The sequence below is a fragment of the Narcine bancroftii genome, chromosome 1 (assembly GCF_036971445.1).
Source record: "Narcine bancroftii isolate sNarBan1 chromosome 1, sNarBan1.hap1, whole genome shotgun sequence".
Classification (NCBI taxonomy): domain Eukaryota; kingdom Metazoa; phylum Chordata; class Chondrichthyes; order Torpediniformes; family Narcinidae; genus Narcine; species Narcine bancroftii.
In genome coordinates, this window is record NC_091469.1 from 6405975 (window position 1) to 6427254 (window position 21280).

The 21280-nt window shown below is 39.4% G+C and overlaps 1 protein-coding gene across 1 annotated transcript in view; it reads right to left on the bottom strand.

Moving 5' to 3' along the window:
- The window catches only part of LOC138754985 (SH2 domain-containing adapter protein F-like), a 106495-nt gene that overhangs the window by 37266 nt on the left and 47949 nt on the right, over nucleotides 1-21280 (bottom strand). The window contains exon 4 of the mRNA XM_069920099.1: nucleotides 9550-9753. Coding sequence (XP_069776200.1) covers nucleotides 9550-9753 — 204 coding nt within the window. The remainder of the gene's footprint in view (nucleotides 1-9549; nucleotides 9754-21280) is intronic.

Consider the following 21280-nt stretch of genomic DNA (forward strand, 5'->3'; position numbering starts at 1 on the left):
TCCTTTCCTCCAGCTCTGCATTGTCATCCTCATCCTGGATCAACTTTCCTCTCCTGTCCAATCCAGATCTAATTATGGCCTTTTGCCTGCTGGCCTGTGCTCTTCCCCTTGACTTTTCTTCTCTCCTCCCCCTGCCTTTTTATTCAGATCCTTGCCTTACTTTTTTGCTCATACCTCAAAGAAAGGCTCAGACCTGAAAAATAGGTTATACAGTTTATCTTGACCTCCTATGGGTGCTGCATTACCTACTGAGTTCTTCCAGCACTTTTGTGCTTTTACTTGAAAAATGAGGGTGGTCACTGCAGATCAAATACGGGTGCACCCAATCTGCATTAACTTGCTCTGATATAGAGGAAACCATATTGTGAGCATTCTTAAAATGTCCCTGAAAGATTTCAGTGATTGATGAGCCTTGTTAGTCATCATCATTCCTATCCGAACTTGTCTTCAATCAAGCCAAGAGTGTGGTTTGGTAGTGAGCCAAGATTAGATTTGAAATATTCATCTCTCACTTGTGCATCTGTTTACATTTTTACATACACCGTCCACAAAATAGAAGGCACACTGTGACGAGTGAAATTGAATTCTGTCACTTGAAGAAACATTTTTTTTAAAATTGCGAGGATCCTGGCTCATGTGGATAGTTTTCCTGTCCATTCCCAAGTTCTGCTAGGCTTGGCACCACTCCACTCCTTATTTCCAGAGGTATTTTGCCACAAATCACAATTTTTAAGAATGGTGTGTAACCAAGTAATTTGAAAATGGAGAAGTTCTCATTCAATGTATTCTCTTGCTTGAGAGAGATTCTTTAAATGGTTTCTACACACTCTAATTAGAGTAGGTAAAGGATGTTTGGGTAAGCAGCAGGGTCACCAATCACTTTGCTTATTCTTAGATTTTCTTTCACCTTCACCCAAAGAAGTGGCATTTATTCCATTCAATTCTAAACTTTGTTAGTAGTCGCTGGGATGCCAGCTGCCAATAATCTAGCATGCACCCTATCTTTGGTTATATATTTTTGTTATGGGATATCCATCCAAGTACAGGCAAAATTAATTATCTTTTTATTTCTTTTTCATTTATTTTTAAAATAAATTACCTGTTCAGTTGCAGCAAGAATTTTGGTGTATTTGTACACTGTACAATGGATATGTCAATACATTCATTATCATTTTGTCTAACCAATCTTAGGTTTTTTTTGAGAATATTGCCAGAAAAGTTAATGAAGGAAAGGCAAACGTAGTCTATGTCGACTTAGTAAGGCCTTTGACAAGGTCCCACATAAGGGAATGGTCAAGAAGGTTCAGTATCCAGAATGAGGTAGTAAATTGGATTAGACATTGGTTATGTAGAACCCACAGAGCGGTAGTGGTGATTGTCTCTCTGAATGGAGGCCCGTGACTAGTGGTGTTCCTCATGGATCGGTGCTGATCTAGTATTATATGTCATATAACAATCTAGATGATAATATAGTAAACTGGATCAGGAGATTTGCACATGAGACTAAGATTGGGGGTGTAGTGGGCAATGAAGAAGATTTTCAAAGCTTGCAGTAGGATCTGGACAGTTGGAAAAATAAGCTATAAAATAGCAGCTGGAATTTAATGGATGTGTGAGGCGTGGCACCTTAGGATGGTAGTCCAATTTACACAGTAAATTGTAGGGCACTGAGGAGTGCGAGAAAACAGAGGTATCTAGGAATACAGATACATAATTCCATGAAAGAGGAGTCACAGGAAGGTAGGGTCGTAAAGAGAGATTTTGGCACATTCATATATCAAAGTATTGAGTAAAAGAATTGGGATGTTATGTTGAAGTTGTACAAGACATTGGTGAGGTGAAATTGGTGTACTATATGCAGCTTTGGTCACCTAACTACAGGAAAGATATCAATAAGATAGAAAGTGTCCAGATAAAATTTACTAGGATGTTGCCAGCACTGGAAGAGCTGAGTTACAGGGAAAGGTATAACTCAGGACTTTATCCTCTGAACATCAGAAAATGAAGGGAGATTTGATATTCAAAATTATGAGGGCCATAAATAGGTTTATGTAAACAGTTTCCCCCACCCCCCCCCAGAAATTGAGTAAGACAAGAACTAAAAGACATGGGTTGAGGGTGAAAGGTACAATGCTTAAAAGGTAAAATTTGAGGTGGGGGGGGGAAAGAAAGAGACTTCTTCAAACAGTGGATGGTGAGAGTGTGGAATGAGCTGCCAGTGGATGCTGGCTTGGATAGGTATATCAGTGGAAGTGGTATGGAGGGCTATGATCTGGGTGAAGGATGATGGGACTAGGGAAGAATAATAGTTTGACACAGACTAGATGGGCTGAAGGACCTGCTTCTGTGCTTTAGGGTACTATGAACTTATCATTATTAGATATTTGGTCCATAAATCAGGATGTGGGTAGATTTGATTAAAATTTAGCAAATGGAGTTTAATGTGTTAATATATGTCATTAAGAAGAATCCAAAGGGTAACTATTACAGTATTTATAAATTTCTAAAGGGATGACATGGTTAGCATCACAGTTAATGCAACACTGTTAGAGCACCAGCATCATGGGTTCGAATCCAGTGGTGTCTGTAAGGACCTTTTACATTCACCCCATGCCTGCTGGATTTCCTCTGGGTATTTTGGTTTCCTCCCATCATTCAAAACATGTACCAGAGTTGGAGGTCGATTGGTTGTAATTGAACGGTTCAGGCTTACGGGCCAAAAGGGCCTGTTACCATATTGCATGTCTAATTATTCTTAAATTAAACATTAAATTTAACTGGAGTAACATTGATGAGCAAAAGACAGTGTTTTTGTGGGTAAATCACAAAAAGTCAACAGGCAGGCAGAGCAATTATTTAGGAAGGCAAATAGTACACTGGTCTTTATTGCAAAAGTTGCCATATAGAAATAGGGAAGAATTGTTATGATTATGCAGGGCACTGATGAAGCCATGCCTGATATACAGTGTGAAGTTTTGGTTTCCATTAAAGAAAGACCTGAAGTCCATAGGACATAGAAGCAGAAATAGGCTATTAAATGTGCCACTTAATTATGAGCTGATCCATTTTCTCACAGCCACACTGCCTGGCCTTCTCCCCATAACCACTGATGCCCATCTAATCAAGAACCTCAATCTCTGGCTTAATGACCTGCCTTCCACAACTGCCCATGGCAACAAATTCCAACTATTAACCACCCTAAGGCTCAAGAAAATTCTCCACATCTGTTCTAAGTGGACACCCTTCAATTCTGAAGTTGTGTTTCTTGTTCTTGACTCTCCCACCATGAGAAACAACCTTCCTACATTTATTTTCTCCATGCCTTTCAACATTCAAAATGTTTCAAGAGCTCTCCTCATTCTCCTAAATTCCAAACGTTCCTCCCAAGATAACCCTCTCATTAGGGTTTGGAAAGAGAATACTAGCATCTGACTAGACTAATTTAAGACTAAAAAATGCAGTTATTTCTTCTTGCTGAGAGAGGCAAGAATCCTGAAATCTGGGCAAATCCATTTGGCAATGATGTGTGATGTTCTTTCTTGAGGGAGCTGGCTGAAGTCCCCTTTCCTTGAGTTAAGGTTATGAGAATGTGAATGCAGGAGTTGGCTACAAAACACAGCACAGGTATTTTCAGGAATTAACATAGAACATAAAGCATAGAACATTACAGCATATTACAGGCCCTTCAGCCCACAATGTTGTGCCAACTGATAGAAACGTACTCCACAAACTGACCCTTCCCATCTTTACATCCATAACCTTCTATTTTTCTTGTATCAATGTGCCTGTTTAAGAGTCTTTAAAAGTTCCTAATGTACCAGCCTCCACCACCACCCCGGCAATTAATTCTAAAAGCCCACTACTCTGTGTTTAAAAAAAAAAAATTACCCCTTATGTCTCCCCTCAACATTCCTCCCCTCATCTTGTACAGATGTCCTCTGGCATTTGCTATGCTCGCCCCAAGTAAAAAAAGTACTTGCTCTCCACCCTATCTATACCTTTCAGTCACCTCTCTTTTTTCTTCTCTCCAAAGAGAAAAGCATTAATGTTGTTAACCTTGGCTCATAAACACGTTCTCCAAACCAGGCATCATTCTGGTAAATCTCCTCTGCATAGCTTCCACACTCTTCTTGCAATGAGGCAACCAGAACTGCACACAATATTCCATACAGAGCTGCAACATTACCTCATGACTCTTGAACTCAATCCCCAACTAATGAAGGCCCGCATACCATCAGAATTCTTAACTAACTTATTGACCTACATGGCCACACTGTAAGAATTCTGTCATGCACAATAGAATCTCCATTATCTGGAATTCAATCAAGTGGAAACTCAAGCTGCCAAAAAAGAAAATCAAGCAAATAAATAAATAAATAAAATTTAAATAAGACTGGGCCAATGGGCAGCACTGAGACTTTGTTGCACACATGCAGGATTGCCCTGCTGAATGCAGGGGCATAGCTCATTTGGTCCAGGGAACATCAATCCTCATGTTTTTAAGACCCAGCACTTCCTCCTTTACCTCAACATGCTCTGGCTTGTTCTGTACAGACCTCACATTGACCAAGGTCCCCTCTACCTGGTGAACATTGAAGCAAAATATTCTTTAGGATCGCCCCTACCTCCAACCACATGCTGGCCCTTTATCCTGAAGCAGCCCCACCTTCACTATTATCATCCTTTTGCTCTTCACATATGCATAGAATGCCTTAGGGTTTCCTTAATTCTACTTGCCAAGGCTTTCTTAGGCCCTCTTCTAGCTCTCCTGAACTTTTTAAAGTTTCTTCCTGGCTACCATATAATTCTTATAAGCCCATCCTTTTTTTTTTAAAAAAAAACCTTCAGTATACTTCCTTCTTTCTTTTATCTAGCTGTCTCGCCACTTTTGTCAATTGTTTTTTTAAATAATATCAAAGTATTGAACTTTACATTTGACAAGGGATACTATTTCAGTCAACATCACACTTCAAAAATGCAATACACTGGGGGCTGAAGATGCTGGAATCTGAAGCAGAACACAATCTGCTGGAGTAACACCATGGGTTGAGCAGTATCAGACAATAAGAATGACGGAGGCTTTGAACCAATAAAGATTGACGAAATGTAGAACAAAATTTCAAGACTTTTATGGCATTAAAAAGATGCTTGACCTGTTGATTTCCTTGCAGATTGTGAGTGTTTTAATTTACAAAAACAAATGCAGCAACTTAGAATTCTGGGTCACATCTACAGCATGTTTCAATAAACTATCAACATCATTACATTGCATTTAATTAGAACTACCACTTGATTTACCTTTTATTCTTAACCATCACCTTCTCCCTTGGCATTGACTTTACGAAACTTGTGAAAAATAATTATTTCATTCTAATTTCATTGTATAAACACAAGCTGTAGCACTTTAAAAAGATTAAATACACCTGGCAGTTTGAAATAATTACTGATAACCTCAAGTTGGTTTTGATATTGGAATCTGGTCAAGTGATTTTCTTTCATGCAGATTTCTACCAACAATCTATAATAATAAATAAATAATAACAACTAATAAATTAATAATAAAAAGAAATATCATTTATAGAAGACCAACACAAAGGTGCAATCAAAAACAAGAATAGAATTTGTGATACCACTTTGAAACAAACACTTTCCAGGGCTGGCACCTTGGGATGGAATTTATTTTAAAGACATACAGCATGGTTACAGGTCCTTCTGGCCCACAAGCCAGAAACTGGACCACCCAGAGGAAACCGATGCAGACAAGGAGAGAAGGTACATACTCCGAACCTGGATTGCTGGCACTCCAAGTGTTATGCTGACCACTGTGGCAATGAAAGCTATATTCTCAATAATCTGCCCCTGCTCTTTGACAACTCCAATCCGATCATCCGATCCTGCTACCCCACTCCAAACAATGAACTCTTGACAGGCAATCCTCAAAAAAAAAAACCCCTCCACTCAATGCCCTCATCTACAATCTTCAACACTCATCTATCTTCAGGTTTCTCTACTCTGTGAAGCTCTGCCGCGACCCCAGCTTTGCCAATTTTCTCCATGTGTTCTCATACACAAAGCACGATTGGATTTTGAATAGCAGACTGCACTGCAGCTGCTCCCAGCTCGTTTGATGGCCCCAAAATTCTTGATCATCTGCATTGCTCAGATTACCACACACAACTTCATTTCAGATTCTAGCTGGCACTAATGAAGGAATTACTATTCAGATTTTCAACTTGTGTAAAATGTATACTGTGTACACAATATTATATCAAGCAAATGCCAAAACAGTTTGAAGAATGAAGCTCCTGCTGTTACTGCCTTTATGCTGCTATCCATTCTGTGGTATAACTTCACATACATAAACTGGAACATTGGGAATGTCTTTTATATTCTTTCCAGAGAAAACATTACAACTATTAAAATCTGAAAGTATGTGATAGGTCAAGAAACAGGATCAATTACATTTCATTAAAGCTATTTAAATACCATAGAACATCTGCATAAGGTGAAGGGAGGAAAGTTTTGGAAAGATATCAGTGGTAACATGCTTTTTTTTAATTATTACACAGAATAGCAAGTGCCTAGAATACATTGGCAGGGGTGGTGGTGGAGGCTTGTACAAAAGGGACATTCAAGACTCTTAAGCCCCTTTTACACTTGCATCCCACTAAATTGGCCGTTCAGTGTCCCAAATTGGGGGGGGGGGGGGGTTTGGCTTTTCACACTTGACCATTCCTAACTGGGACAGTGAATGCTTTCACACTTGCAAGAAGCCATCTCCAGGGTTAAGACTGTTCTAGCTTCTACTGGTGATGTAATTATGCAACGAGTGATGGTGGACCTGCCCTAAATCCTGATCAATCTACTATGGCCTTACATTTGAACAAAATTACATAAAGATTAATTATCTTACAATTAGGCATGATTACAGCACAGTGTGAGCTCTTCAGCTACTATTGTTGTGCCGACCTAGATACACCTTTATAAGGGTTGGTGGGAAAGTTGCTAGCGCTCAATTTATGCAGCGTGGGACAGTTGGTAGCACTATCATGTACAATTTATAAATACCATGGGAAAAAGCTATAGCGGACCTACCCTCCCAGAATTCCATGTGGCAGAGAAAGGGCTGTATGACTGGCTGCAGCAACGGAGCATTTATGGAGGGGTTTCTCTGGACAATGAGGTCTCCCCTGGTTTTATCCTATGATCTTGATAAATTGTGTGCTCTAGCACTACCAACTTTCCCACGCTGTTTAAAAATTGTCTGTAATTGCTATTTATAACTTCATTTTAATCTTTTCTGCCTTCACGTTCCTGCACTCATGCAAAAACTTTGGTCATTTCAATCCCACAATGCAATTACCCGTTTCACATTTGCCTGATGGCAAGGCCAGCATCTGAAGATGCTGGGGATTGTACTGGGGTAGAGGACTTCAATCCATGGCATGAGATGATGCCATTGGATGCCGGTGTTGAGCTGATTTTGCTTTCATATTTGACACTTTAAAGGCTGATTGGCGGTTAATTCCTGGGATCACTTGCAAGTGTGAAAGGGGCTTTAGAATGGCACACAGATGAAATAAAAATAAAGGATTATGGGTGTGAGGTAGTGAAGTTTTAGATTAGCCATTCTCAACCCATTTTTTGCTGTTCAAAGTTTGAGCCCCCTTCCCTGTGAAGCAGTCAGTTTTAGTGGGTTTCTTTCATACTTCTTTCCTATCTACTACCTAAAATCATAAAAAAATATTTTATTTCAGTCTATGCACACCCTTATTTATGCTCAGGCCCCTGGAGAGGGGAGGGGGAGAAGGTGGGGCTAGGCTCCCATTGAGAAAAGCTATTTAGATTGTTGAGTAGGATTACATAGGTCAGCACTACATTGAGGCCTGAATGGCCTGTACTGTGCTGTAATATTGAACAGAGATAAGAAACTATTTTTTTGAAAAATTTTGTTCTAATTATTTTCTTCTGTCATGCATGTCACACAAAATGAACTATTTCCAAATCCCCTGTATGATGGTCTCAGCTCAAAGGCAGCTGGACAAATGCAACAACAGCAGTTGCATAACATATGCAAGTGAAATCATTCTAGAAGTTCATAACCTATCCACAAAAGATACAGGGCTTAAATCCCAAAAGCAGTCTTATCTGGAGTGTTGAGTATTGGTCTGGTGGGAACTTAAGTGATTTCTTCCCCATCAGGTACTGCTTGACAGTGTTAAGTATTCTTCTTTAAGACAGCTTCCCCATTTAATTTTCCCATCCTCAGATTGATCCAACCCATCTGCGATCACGTCCAACCCATCTGCGATCACGTCCAACCCATCTGCGATCACGTCCAACCCATCTGCGATCACGTCCAACCCATCTGCGATCACGTCCAACCCATCTGCGATCACGTCCAACCCATCTGCGATCACGTCCAACCCATCTGCGATCACGTCCAACCCATCTGCGATCACGTCCAACCCATCTGCGATCACGTCCAACCCATCTGCGATCACGTCCAACCCATCTGCGATCACGTCCAACCCATCTGCGATCACGTCCAACCCATCTGCGATCACGTCCAACCCATCTGCGATCACGTCCAACCCATCTGCGATCACGTCCAACCCATCTGCGATCACGTCCAACCCATCTGCGATCACGTCCAACCCATCTGCGATCACGTCCAACCCATCTGCGATCACGTCCAACCCATCTGCGATCACGTCCAACCCATCTGCGATCACGTCCAACCCATCTGCGATCACATCCACTCTGACTGTATTCTCCAAGGCTAACTGGATCTCTCTATTCCCTCAAGGATTTTCATGGAACTGGCAGGCAAAATCTTTTGAAAGTGTGAAAACATGAATATATCTTATTCATAGATGTTCACCACTGTGCTTAATAATGACTGAAACTCATTCACCAATCTTCTAATTAATCTTACCATTTTACATTTATCCTTCCTCCAACATGTACAAATGTACAAGATAAAAATAAAACATTTGGTTTTACATGAAAATACTAACATACTTATGGCAGTTCACTGTGTAAATTTGCAAAGTTTACTTGTCATTGCATCAAATAGATACAATAATATTATATTCTATTTCTCACTTTTTCAACCCATGTTGCATATGATGCTCTGCATTGACAGAAAACAAAGTCAAGCTACCATTTATGCATTCACAATTGTATGTGTGCTAAATCTAAATCTGTTATTTCCAGGTCAGGTTATTTGCATTGGTATATCATATGATGCCAGCTTAGTCATTGGCTAAGTGAGGGAAGTGAGGGAGGAAAAATGCCTACTGCTACAAGCCTGTAAGCCCTGCAAAAGAAAAATCCCTCACCGTTTGAGCATTCTGACTCAAGTCCACAGCAGCGAAAAGGTGAGCTGTAATAGAAACTAGATTTGCTCTGTGCTCCCAATATTATGACACACAAAAGATTATGCAATGACACCTGATTGTACAAAATTATCAGATGGCATTCAAGAATTGAAACTACACTTCCCCATGCTGACATATACATCGAAAACCAAAGCTGAACACAGACCTGAGAAGCCTGGGACTGAAACCTTATTCCATTCCCATGGTTGGTCATATTCCTCTGCAGGCCTGGCATCATTTTGTGGCAACCTGCTTTCTCTTGGGTAACTATCAACACTCTCTGTGTCTGAAGCTCCACCATTCTCTCCCGGTTCATAGGGTGTGTCATACAATTGAATTCCTTTCTTCTGACTTTCTTGCTTGTGAATCTCTGGAATAGAAACAAGTCTCATGAGTGCAAAATGAAGTAGCAAATAAAAGATCTTTAAAAATATATTGTTCAAAGTAAACGTAAGTGCCTACATCATCAATAAAACAACAAAGTAGTTTTTATATCCTTTCTACACAAGATGTTCGCAATGACCTATTTCAGTTAAAGGCCATATAAATTTCATCATTCCGGTCTTCCTCAAATGAGAGTGGCTTGTAGGACAAAACAAGCCATTTGTATTTTCCAGGGTCACACTGAGAACTTCATTAGCAGACTGCAGGCAGTGTGGTGCTATAATGGCAGGTTGGTTGAGGACTTTGATCTTGCAGATGCTGAACTTAAGGACTATCCTTCGATGTACAAGTCAATGAAGCCCTGGGCTTTAGATTTTTAGTGTGGGAGAAACAAGTCTGGTGTGCTAATGTACATCATTAAGGCAGCATGATTGGTGTAGTGGTTAGCGCAACGCCGTTACAGCGTCAGCGATTGGGACCGGGGTTTGAATCCCATGCTATCTGTAATGAGTTTGTTCATTCTCCCCATGCCTGTGTTGGTTTTCCCTGGGGGCTCTGATTTCCTCCCATCTTTAAAAAAAAACATACTGGGGGTACATTAATTGGGTGGCATGGGCTTATTGGCTGCATGTCTAAATTTAAAATTAAAATTTAAAAAAAATCAACTACTGAGATGAAGGTCACCATGCAGTGTTCTCAACATAATAGACTTCCACTGATTGAAGATTAGCCCCAATTCTGCAGGAAGTTTGTTTTGAGGTGAGGTGCAAAATTGCAAGAACAATGAAAATAATTGTTGGAACAATGATAATTTTGTTTGAAGCAACACAATCAAGTAGCATCAGTGGGAGAAAAAGAATATTCAATGTTTCGGTCTCTGCACTCAGCACATCATCATCTTAGTATTTCCACCAGCTGTAACTGGACCCCGCCATCTACCCTTCTTCTCCACTGCTGGAGTGAGGTCCAAAATAAATTAGAGGAACCACTCCTTATATTCCATCTGGACAGTGGCATGAATGCTGAAATGTACAATTTCAGGTAATGTCTCCTCTATCTTCTTTCAAACTCATCCTGCTTTTCCTAATCTCCTCTCCCTTTTTTTGCTCATTTGCTCTTGACCCAACCCCCCACCCATTCTCAGCCCCCTCTCACTTTGGTTTTTCCTCTTCCATTCCCATTTCTGGATTCTTCCCCCACCCCTGGCCTTTCATTATAGCTCTTATCAGATTCCAACATTGGTAGCCTTTGGGATTAGCAGCAGATAGTACAGGTCTTTATACTAGCTACTGTCAACTGCGGTCACACCCAACTCACCCTGTAGGTCTCATTTTCCCTCACCTGAACCCTTTGATTCTCTGGCACTCTTGCCACTTGGCATCTGCCAGTCAACTGCCTCTGTCAATCATCCTTCAGCTCTCTCTCTGGTTCACCATTCCCCTACTATTCAACCCCTCCCACCTTGTCTACATTATACCAGCTATTTCTCCTCAACACCCTCAGTCTCGTATGAAGGGTTCTAGCCCAAATTATCAACCATACTTTCTCCCCCATTGATGCTGCTCAACCTCCGAGTTCCTCAGGCAGATTGTGTCTCGTTCCAGATTCCAATGTCTGCAGTCTCACCTGTGTTTACAGATTTTTGACTTTGGCCTTTTATTGTAGACTTAATGGTTAGCTTCATGTAACTGAACTGCAGTGGTCAAATGATGTGTTCAGAGGCTGAACTTCAAGACATTGTTGACTTAGGCATACGAGAGGATAGCCCTTTCACTCAGTACCCACAAGACAAAGGTCCTCTACCATTCTGCCCTGCCACACCCGCTCCCATTCTGCCCTGCCACACCCGCTCCCATTCTGCCCTGCCACACCCGCTCCCATTCTGCCCTGCCACACCCGCTCCCATTCTGCCCTGCCACACCCGCTCCCATTCTGCCCTGCCACACCCGCTCCCATTCTGCCCTGCCACACCCGCTCCCATTCTGCCCTGCCACACCCGCTCCCATTCTGCCCTGCCACACCCGCTCCCATTCTGCCCTGCCACACCCGCTCCCATTCTGCCCTGCCACACCCGCTCCCATTCTGCCCTGCCACACCCGCTCCCATTCTGCCCTGCCACACCCGCTCCTAATAAGGGTTCACTAGATCACAGTAAAGATGATTTTAATTTATCCAATATGGTAATCAAAACAAAAAAAAAACTGAAGTTCACAATTATCTTTATCCAGGTACATAGAAGTGTTAAAACTGACAGGGCCACTATACTGAGATTCCACATCAAATATTCACCTGCCACATGGCATGTTTGGGGAGGAGGGGTGGTATTACCCAAAACACTTATTTATATAGTTTATGTAACTCTTTTCAGTTGATCCAATGCCTATGAGAAACTAAGAAAATATATAACTGAACAATTATTGAGAGAAAGCTTCATGTATTCCCAGTGTTCAAATGAGCCATTTGTGTTACTGATAACACTGCTATACCAGGAACCAAGTACAAGTCCATATTAGGTGCCCATCATCCTTTGGTGTTTCTGCAGCAATGAAAATGATCTCATGGTTCTATGGTTGAGTCTGGAATGAAGCACCAAAACAACACACAGTGCCTACCTGCAAGGGATAGAGCTGGGCAGGCTAGGGCAAGCAGTGTGTCTGCACACAGCTCAGATGTAGGGCTTAGGGCTGCACTCTTAACAGCATGTTGAATGTAGGCCAGTGAAATTGATCAGCAGCACAAGGTCCATGTCTTTAGACCAGCCATTCTCAACCGGAGCTACAGCAAATTTAAATTTGGGGGGGGGGGGGGTGTTTTGGGGAGAAGAGAGGGACCCTTTTTACAATTTTTTTGTTATATGTACATTCACATTTTCTTTTTTCTTTCATGTTCAATAAGAATGATTTCCTATTTGTCTGTTGGTTCTGGAAACCAAAACCACAGTTCAAGATTCCTTTATTATCATGTAATACAATAGAAGATGCAATATTATACGAAATTTCCTTTAGTCAACTGTAAGGCAGACAAAGATTTGCCATCAGCTGAAGTAGCCTGGTGTCCCTTACAGTCAGAGAAAGAGAAGCAAAACAGAGTCCCCCTAGAGTCACTAAGTGTCCACTGAGTCACCTTCAGTGCTCCTGAAGCCTCCTCAACCACACAGCCTCCAGTCCAAACCATTGACAACCTGAGCTCTAGATAAACAACCTCCGACTCAATAAAAAAAAAAGCCTTCTATGTCCTCAGCACCCTCTTGCATCTCGATTTTGACACCTGGTAGCCCTTCATCCAGTCTCAAGCTCGTCTTCAACAGTCCACAGCCTGGTGTGAGTCTCTTGATCGTAATCGCCAGCAACCTGTTACCTGAATGGGTTCCTCGCCTCGAGTCACCAATAGACTACCTGTGTTCTTCAGCCTCAGAGCCCCTTGCTGGTCCACTGACATGGTCACCGTCCTGTCCCTTAGGGTCATCTTCTCAGCTTCTTCTCAAACAGGGAGGTGGTCTCTGCATTTTCTGGTGCCCTGCTTCCCTGGAGTCTGCAATCCCTGCTGCCTCTGCGAACACACTGTAAGTGCTGCCATTTTGGACCCAGTCCCCACAGTCGCAGGATTTCAAAATAAAACACCATAGATTCCTTTCAGAGGTAGTTTAAAGGCTGTATGGCGCCAACAGCAATGTGACTGGATGGTTGGATCCCATTGTGGAGCACTAGGTCTCCATTCCCCATAGGTCCGTACCAGTGGCAGCATATTGTTTATTTTTTTTAATGTAGGTGGAAGGAGAGAAGTATAGAAGAAACCAATTTGACTGCTTCATGGGAAAGGAAGCCCATGAATATTGAACAAAGTCCTAAGGGGGTCCATAGCCAAAAAAAGGTTAAGAATAGCTGGTTTAGATTGCTGGGATCCTCTAATGGCTCCTGGATCCTCCTAATGGAGGTGATGAGAGGGAAACTGCTGACCTTTACCACCCCCTCCCCCCCAAAAAAATAAACACTTCTCACCCAACTTTGCTTTATTTGGCAACACAGCTCTTAGTCCAGAGATTTCTCTGTGATCTGCAGTACAGCAGGACCCAGCCATTAAAGATATACAGCGAACATGATGTTCACTCTGTAGGACCAAGAGCATTATAATGTATTAGCTCTCTGTGAAGCAGTGCATTTAACATGATGGACAGTATTAAATAAGACCGACATCGACTCACAACAGGAGTTATGATTGCTGTTGGTTAACATTTCATGGAACATTTTAAAGAGCTTTAGGCCAAGGCTTTCTGAGCTATAGGTACCAGCTGTGTCTAAATTCTGGGATGATTCAGGACCTGCATAATAATCTTGCAGAACTGCAAGGCTGTTGAATAAGATTCAACACGGTTGGCATAGCAGTTAGCACAATGTCTTCACAGTACTAGCAACTGGGACCAGACCTGGGTACAAATCGCATGCGGTCTATAAGGAGTTTGTACGTATTCCCCGTGTCTACATGGGTTTTCTCCAGGGGGCTCTGGTTTCCTTCCTCCGTTTAAAAACGTATTGTGGTGTAGGTTAATGGGATATAAATTGGACGGCACAGACTCGTAGGGCTGAATTGGCCTGTTATGATGCTGTACGTCTACATTTAAAATTAAAATTTAATTTTAAGTCAGAAGCTTCACCATGAAAATCTATCCATGTTGATTTTTTGACACTTTACTTTTAAAAGATTAATCGTTCCTCTATGTACATTCATCCTGATTGGCATCATTACAATAAACTTTAAAAACATTAACCCGTTAATAAGACCAAGCTAAGTTAATATGGGATTGTTTCAACAGGAAATCATTTTAAAAATTTTTTAAAATTTTTTATTTTTCACACCATAAATCACATTAGCCATGATATACTCTTTTTCACACATATACAGTGACTTTTTCTCCCCCCACCCCCCCTCCTCCCAGGCCACCCCCCACCACCCCCCTCTCATCCATTTTAGGTATACAATCTAGGTTGCATTAAACCAGTCAGACAATGTTGTCATTCAACAAAAATACACCAGAAATTCTACTGAGTCCATTCTTTTCTTTCCTTCTCCTTCCATCAACTTAGGTAATGTTTGTCCCCGGTAGGTTTTCGCTATTGTATTTAATGTAAGGCTCCCATATTTGTTCGAATATTTCAATATTATTTCTTAAACTATATGTTATTTTTTCTAATGGAATACATTTATTCATTTCTATATACCATAGTTGTATTTTCAAATTATCTTCCAATTTCCAGGTTGACATAATACATTTTTTTGCTACGGCTAGGGCTATCTTAACAAATCTTTTTTGTGCATCCTCCAAATCAATTCCAAATTCTTTGTTTTTTATGTTACTTAGGAGAAAGATCTCTGGATTCTTTGGTATATTGTTTTCTGTTAATTTATTTAATATCTGATTGAGATCATCCCAAAATTTTTCTACTCTCTCACATGTCCAGATTGCATGAGTTGTTGTTCCCATTTCTTTTTTTACATCGAAAACATCTATCAGATACTGTTGGGTCCCATTTATTTAACTTTTGCGGTGTAATGTATAGTCTGTGTAACCATTTATATTGTACCATACGTAGCCTCGTATTTATTGTATTTCTCATCGTTCCAGAACATAATTTCTCCCATGTTTCCTTTTTTATCTTTATATTTAAATCTTGTTCCCATTTTTGTTTAGTTTTACCATTTGTTTCCTCATTCTCCTTTTCTTGCAGTTTAATATACATATTTGTTATAAATCTTTTGATTAACATTGTATCTGTAATCACATATTCAAGGTTACTTCCCTCTGGTAAACTCAAATTGCTTCCTAATTTATCTTTCAAGTAGGATCTCAGTTGGTAATATGCCAGCGCTGTATCTCCAGTTATATTGTACTTATCTCTCATTTGTTCAAAGGATAAGAATCTACTTCCTGAAAAACAATTTTCTATTCTTTTAATCCCTTTTTTTCCCATTCTCTAAAGGAAAGGTTATCTATTGTAAAAGGGAGTAGCTTATTTTGCGTCAATATTAGTTTTGGTAATTGATAATTTGTTTTATTTCTTTCTACATGAATCTTCTTCCAAATATTGAGGAGATGATGCAATACTGGAGAAGTTCTATTTGTACCAATTTTTCGTCCCATTTATATAATATGTGTTCAGGTATCTTTTCCCCTATTTTATCTAATTCTAATCTCGTCCAGTCTGGTTTTTCCCTTGTTTGATAAAAATCTGATAGGTATCTTAATTGTGCGGCTCTATAATAATTTTTGAAGTTTGGCAATTGTAAGCCTCCTTGTTTATACCATTCTGTTAATTTATCTAGTGCTCTCCTCGGTTTCCCCCCTCTCCATAAAAATTTCCTTATTATTTTCTTTAACTCTGAAGAATTTTTCTGTCAGTTGTATTGGCAATGCCTGAAATAAGTATAATATCCTTGGAAAAATGTTCATTTTAATACAGTTTATCCTTCCTATCAGTGTTAGTGGTAGATCTTTCCAATGCTCTAAATCATCCTGTAATTTTTTCATTAGTGGATTGTAATTGAGTTTATATAATTGGCCTAGATTTTTGTTTATTTGTACACCTAGGTATCTTATTGCCTGCATTTGCCATCTGAATGGAGATTCCTTCTTAAATTTTGAGAAATCCGCATTATTCATAGGCATTGCTTCACTTTTATTTACGTTTATCTTGTAACCTGACACTTCTCCATATTCCTTCAATTTCTTATATAATTCTTTTATTGATAGTTCTGGTTCTGTTAAGTACACTATAACATCATCCGCAAATAGACTGATTTTATATTCCCTGTCTTTTATTTTTATTCCTTTTATATTATTATCTATTCTTATCAATTCTGCTAGTGGTTCTATAGCTAGCGCAAACAATAAAGGTGATAGTGGGCATCCCTGCCGCGTTGACCTGCTTAAGTTAAATTGCTTTGATACATGTCCATTTACTGTAACTTTCGCTAACGGTCCCTTATATAATGCTTTAATCCAATTAATATACTTCTCCGGTAAACTGAATTTTTGCAATACTTTGAACAAATAATTCCATTCTACTCTGTCGAAGGCCTTCTCTGCGTCTAAAGCAACTGCTACTGTAGGTGCTTTATTTCCTTCTACTGCATGAATTGTTAATAAATTTACAAATATTGTCTGTTGTGCGTCTTTTTTTGATAAATCCAGTTTGGTCTAAATTTACCATTTTCGGTACCTGTTCTGCTAATCTGTTTGCTAATAGTTTAGCTATTATCTTATAATCTGTGTTTAGCAAAGATATTGGTCTATATGACGCTGGTGAGAGTGGATCTTTCCCTTGTTTTAGTATTACTGTAATTATTGCTGTTTTACATGAATCTGGTAAGTTTTGTGTCCCATCAATCTGGTTGATTACATCCAGGAGGGGCGGTATTAATAAGTCTTTAAATGTTTTGTAGAATTCTATTGGAAATCCATCCTCTCCTGGTGTCTTATTATTTGGTAATTTTTTTATTATCTCTTGTATTTCTACTGTTCCAAATGGTTCTGTTAATTTATTTTGTTCCTCTATTTGTAGTTTTGGTAGTTCAATTTTAGTCAAAAATTCATCTATTTTCCCTTCTTTTTCAGTTCGGTATAATTGTTCATAGAATTCTCTAAAGTTTTCCTTAATTTCTTTTGGATTATATGTAATTTGTTTGTCTTTTTTCCTTGATGCCAATACCATTTTCTTAGCTTGCTCTGTCTTAAGCTGCCATGCTAGGATTTTGTGCGTTTTTTCACCTAGTTCATAATATTTCTGTTTTGTCTTCATTATATTCTTCTCTACCTTATATGTTTGTAATGTTTCATATTTTATTTTTTTATCCGCCAATTCTCTTCTTTTAGTTGTATCTTCCTTCATTGCTAATTTTTTTTCTATGTTTACTATTTCCCTTTCCAACTGCTCTGTTTCCTGATTATAGTCCTTCTTCATCTTGGTTACATAACTTATTATTTGCCCTCTAATGAATGCTTTCATTGCGTCCCATAGTATAAACTTATCTTCCACTGATTCCGTATTTACTTCAAAATACATTTTTAATTGTTTTTCAATAAATTCTCTAAAATCCTGTCCTTTAAGTAGCATGGGGTTTAATCTCCATCTATACATTCTTGGAGGGATGTCCTCTAGCTTTACTGTCAATATTAAGGGTGAATGGTCCGATAGCATTCTCGCTTTATATTCTGTTTTTCTGCATACTAGCTGATAACAAAAATAGGTCTATTCTTGAGTATGTTTTATGTCTAGCCGAGTAGTATGAGTATTCCTTTTCTTTTGGGTTTTGTTTCCTCCATATATCCAAAAGTTTCATTTCTTGCATTGATTTAATTATAAATTTGGTTACTTTGTTCTTCCTGTTAATTTTTTTTCCCCCGTTTTATCCATATTTGGATCCAAATTCAGGTTGAAATCCCCTCCTATTAGTATGTTCCCTTGCGTATTAGCTACCTTCAAAAAGATATCTTGCATAAACTTTTGATCTTCTTCGTTAGGTGAATATACATTAAGTAGATTCCAAAACTCCGAATATATCTGACATTTTATCATAACATATCTCCCTGCTGGATCTATTATTTCCTCTTCTATTTTAAATGGCACATTTTTACTAATTAATATAGCCACTCCTCTTGCTTTTGAATTATACGATGCTGCTGTTACATGTCCTACCCAATCTCTCTTTAATTTCTTGTGCTCCAATTCAGTTAAGTGTGTTTCTTGGACAAATGCTATATCAATCTTTTCCTTTTTCAGTAAATTTAGTAGTTTCTTCCTTTTAATTTGGTTATGTATTCCATTAATATTTAAAGTCATATAGTTCAGCGTAGCCATTTTATATTTTGTTTATCTTCTCTTTCCGTTTTTCCATCATTACCTTTCCTCCTTTTCCATTTCTGTTTTCTTATTTTCAACTCTTTATAAGACAACATTCCTACAACATCCAACATTTTCCTTATTCTCCTATTTATATCTTCTTTATCCCCAATCTCCCCTTCCCCTCCTGATTTGTCCTTTATCCGTTGTCGGACAACCACATCTCCCCTCTCCATTTGGGTTTGCGAATCCACTCGCAAGCGTCAACTGATTTTGCAGTGACCGCTATTTCCCCCCACCCAGCCCCCCCCCAGAAAAGATTTCACTTTTCATATGTAACAAAGGTCACTCTTTTAATTCCCTCCTTATTCTCTCTATTCCATTACCTTCCCTTATTAATTCTTGTCTATACTATCTATATTTTCCTCTAAGTACAGATACATTCACGTATGCACATTGTCTCTATTCACTCTTATACCTCTTTACCCGCATACATATCAATCGTGATCATTTTTACTCTCATTACCCGTCTTCATCCCTCAGTCTATTTTTGTCTTTACCCACATACATATCAATCGTGATCATTTTTACTCTCATTACCCGTCTTCATCCCTCAGTCTATTTTTGTAATTGTTCTGCAAATTTTCGTGCTTCTTCTGGATCCGAGAATAGTCTGTTTTGTTGTCCTGGAATAAATATTTTCAATACCGCTGGATGCTTTAGTATAAATTTATACCCTTTCTTCCATAAAATCGCCTTTGCTGTATTGAACTCTTTTCTCTTCTTTAGGAGTTCAAAACTTATATCTGGATAAATGAAGATTTTTTGCCCTTTATACTCCAGTGGTTTGTTGCCCTCTCTTACTTTTTCCATTGTCTTCTCCAGTACCTTTTCTCTTGTAGTATATCTTAGGAATTTTACTAAAATAGATCTTGGTTTTTGTTGTGGTTGTGGTTTAGAGGCCAATGCTCTATGTGCCCTTTCTATTTCCATTTCTTGCTGTAGTTCTGGACATCCTAGGGTCTTAGGGATCCAATCTTTTATAAACTCCCTCATATTCTTGCCTTCTTCATCTTCCTTAAGGCCCACTATCTTTATGTTATTTCTTCTGTTATAATTTTCCATTATATCTATTTTTTGAGCTAGTAGTTCTTGTGTCTCTTTAGTTTTTTTATTAGATTGCTCCAATTTCTTTTTTAAGTCTTCTACCTCCATTTCTGCTGCTACTGCCCGCTCTTCCATCTTGTCCATTTTCTTTCCCATTTCTGTTAAGGTCATATATATTTTATTCATTTTCTCTTCTGTGTTGTTTATTCTTCTTCTTAAATCATTAAATTCCTGTGTTTGCCATTCTTTAAATGATTCCATGTATCCTCTAACAAGAGAAAGTATATCCTTTATCTTGCCTTTCCCTTCTTCTTCTATTTCACTGTACTCTTCCTCTTTTTCTTCCTCTGGGTTGGCCATGTGTTGTTTCTTTGTTGCCCTTTTCTTCTCTTCTTTCTTGTTTCCATTGTCTTCTGTGGTCTCTTCTTGCTGTAGGTGTTCTGCAGCTGTCGTTGCCGGCTGTGGAGATCGACTCCCCAGCTGGTCCCCCCTCCTGTCGGTGTGTTTTTTTTCATGCGCATCGCGCACTTTTACTCGGCTCAGCGAGCCATTTTTGTAGTCCTATTTCTACCGACCTGAGAAAGCGGGCTTCTCTCTCCACAGCGGGCCTCTTCGGACAGGTAAGGCCTTCTCCTTCTTCCTCCGTTGTCTTCTCTTCCTCTCTTCTTACCGTTGATTTTGATTTTTCTTTTTTTGTCGCCATCTTCTTTCCACCTTTATACTCACTTTTCTTTAACTTTTATTTCTGTGCCTTTGTATCTTCTCTTGTTTTTCCCGACTTTTTTGGAGAGGGCTGGAGTTCACCGTCCGGCCACTACTCCATCACGTGACTCCTCTCCAACAGGAAATCATTGAATCAAATATAAACATCACTATAATTTTGTCAATACAAAATAGCTTTCATGCTTTAAGCACCCAAAACATTTTAATGCACAAGGTGCCCAAGGTAAATTCAGATTACATTTAAACAGTAGATGATTACCCTTGGTGCGACCCATCAACTATTTTGTATCTGTTCCAATGTAGTACCATATTCTTCATTCTGCAAACTCCAATTTCCTTCCAGAAAAAGTAAACAAGAAAATCTTCAGATGATGGGTTCCTGGTGCAGTACATAGAAGAGCAGGAGAAATTCAACAGGTTACGCAGCACCCATAGAAAAAACAGTCATGTTTCCAGCCTGAGCCCTTCTTCAAGAGTTCTGGAAAACAGGCAGATACCTGAATATTCCAGCTTGGCAGTCTCCAACCAGATGGCATCAATATCAACCTCCGATTTCTAGCAACTTCCTCCCCTGGTCTCTCCCTTTCCCTCCCCTGTTTCCCACCTTCCATCTCCTTACCAGTTCCATTATTTGATCAGAGAGCTCCCTTTCGTAGCCCATCACTTCTCAGCTTCTTTTTCTTCTATCTCCCATTTGTTTGGCATGGATTAGATGGGCCAAAGAGCCTGGTTCTGTTCTGCAGTGTTCCATGGGTCTGTATCCAGCAATAACCTCTTAACTGCTTGCCTGTATTCCTCCCATTCCTTTTTATTCAGACATCTGCCTGATTCTTGGCACTCCTGAAGAAG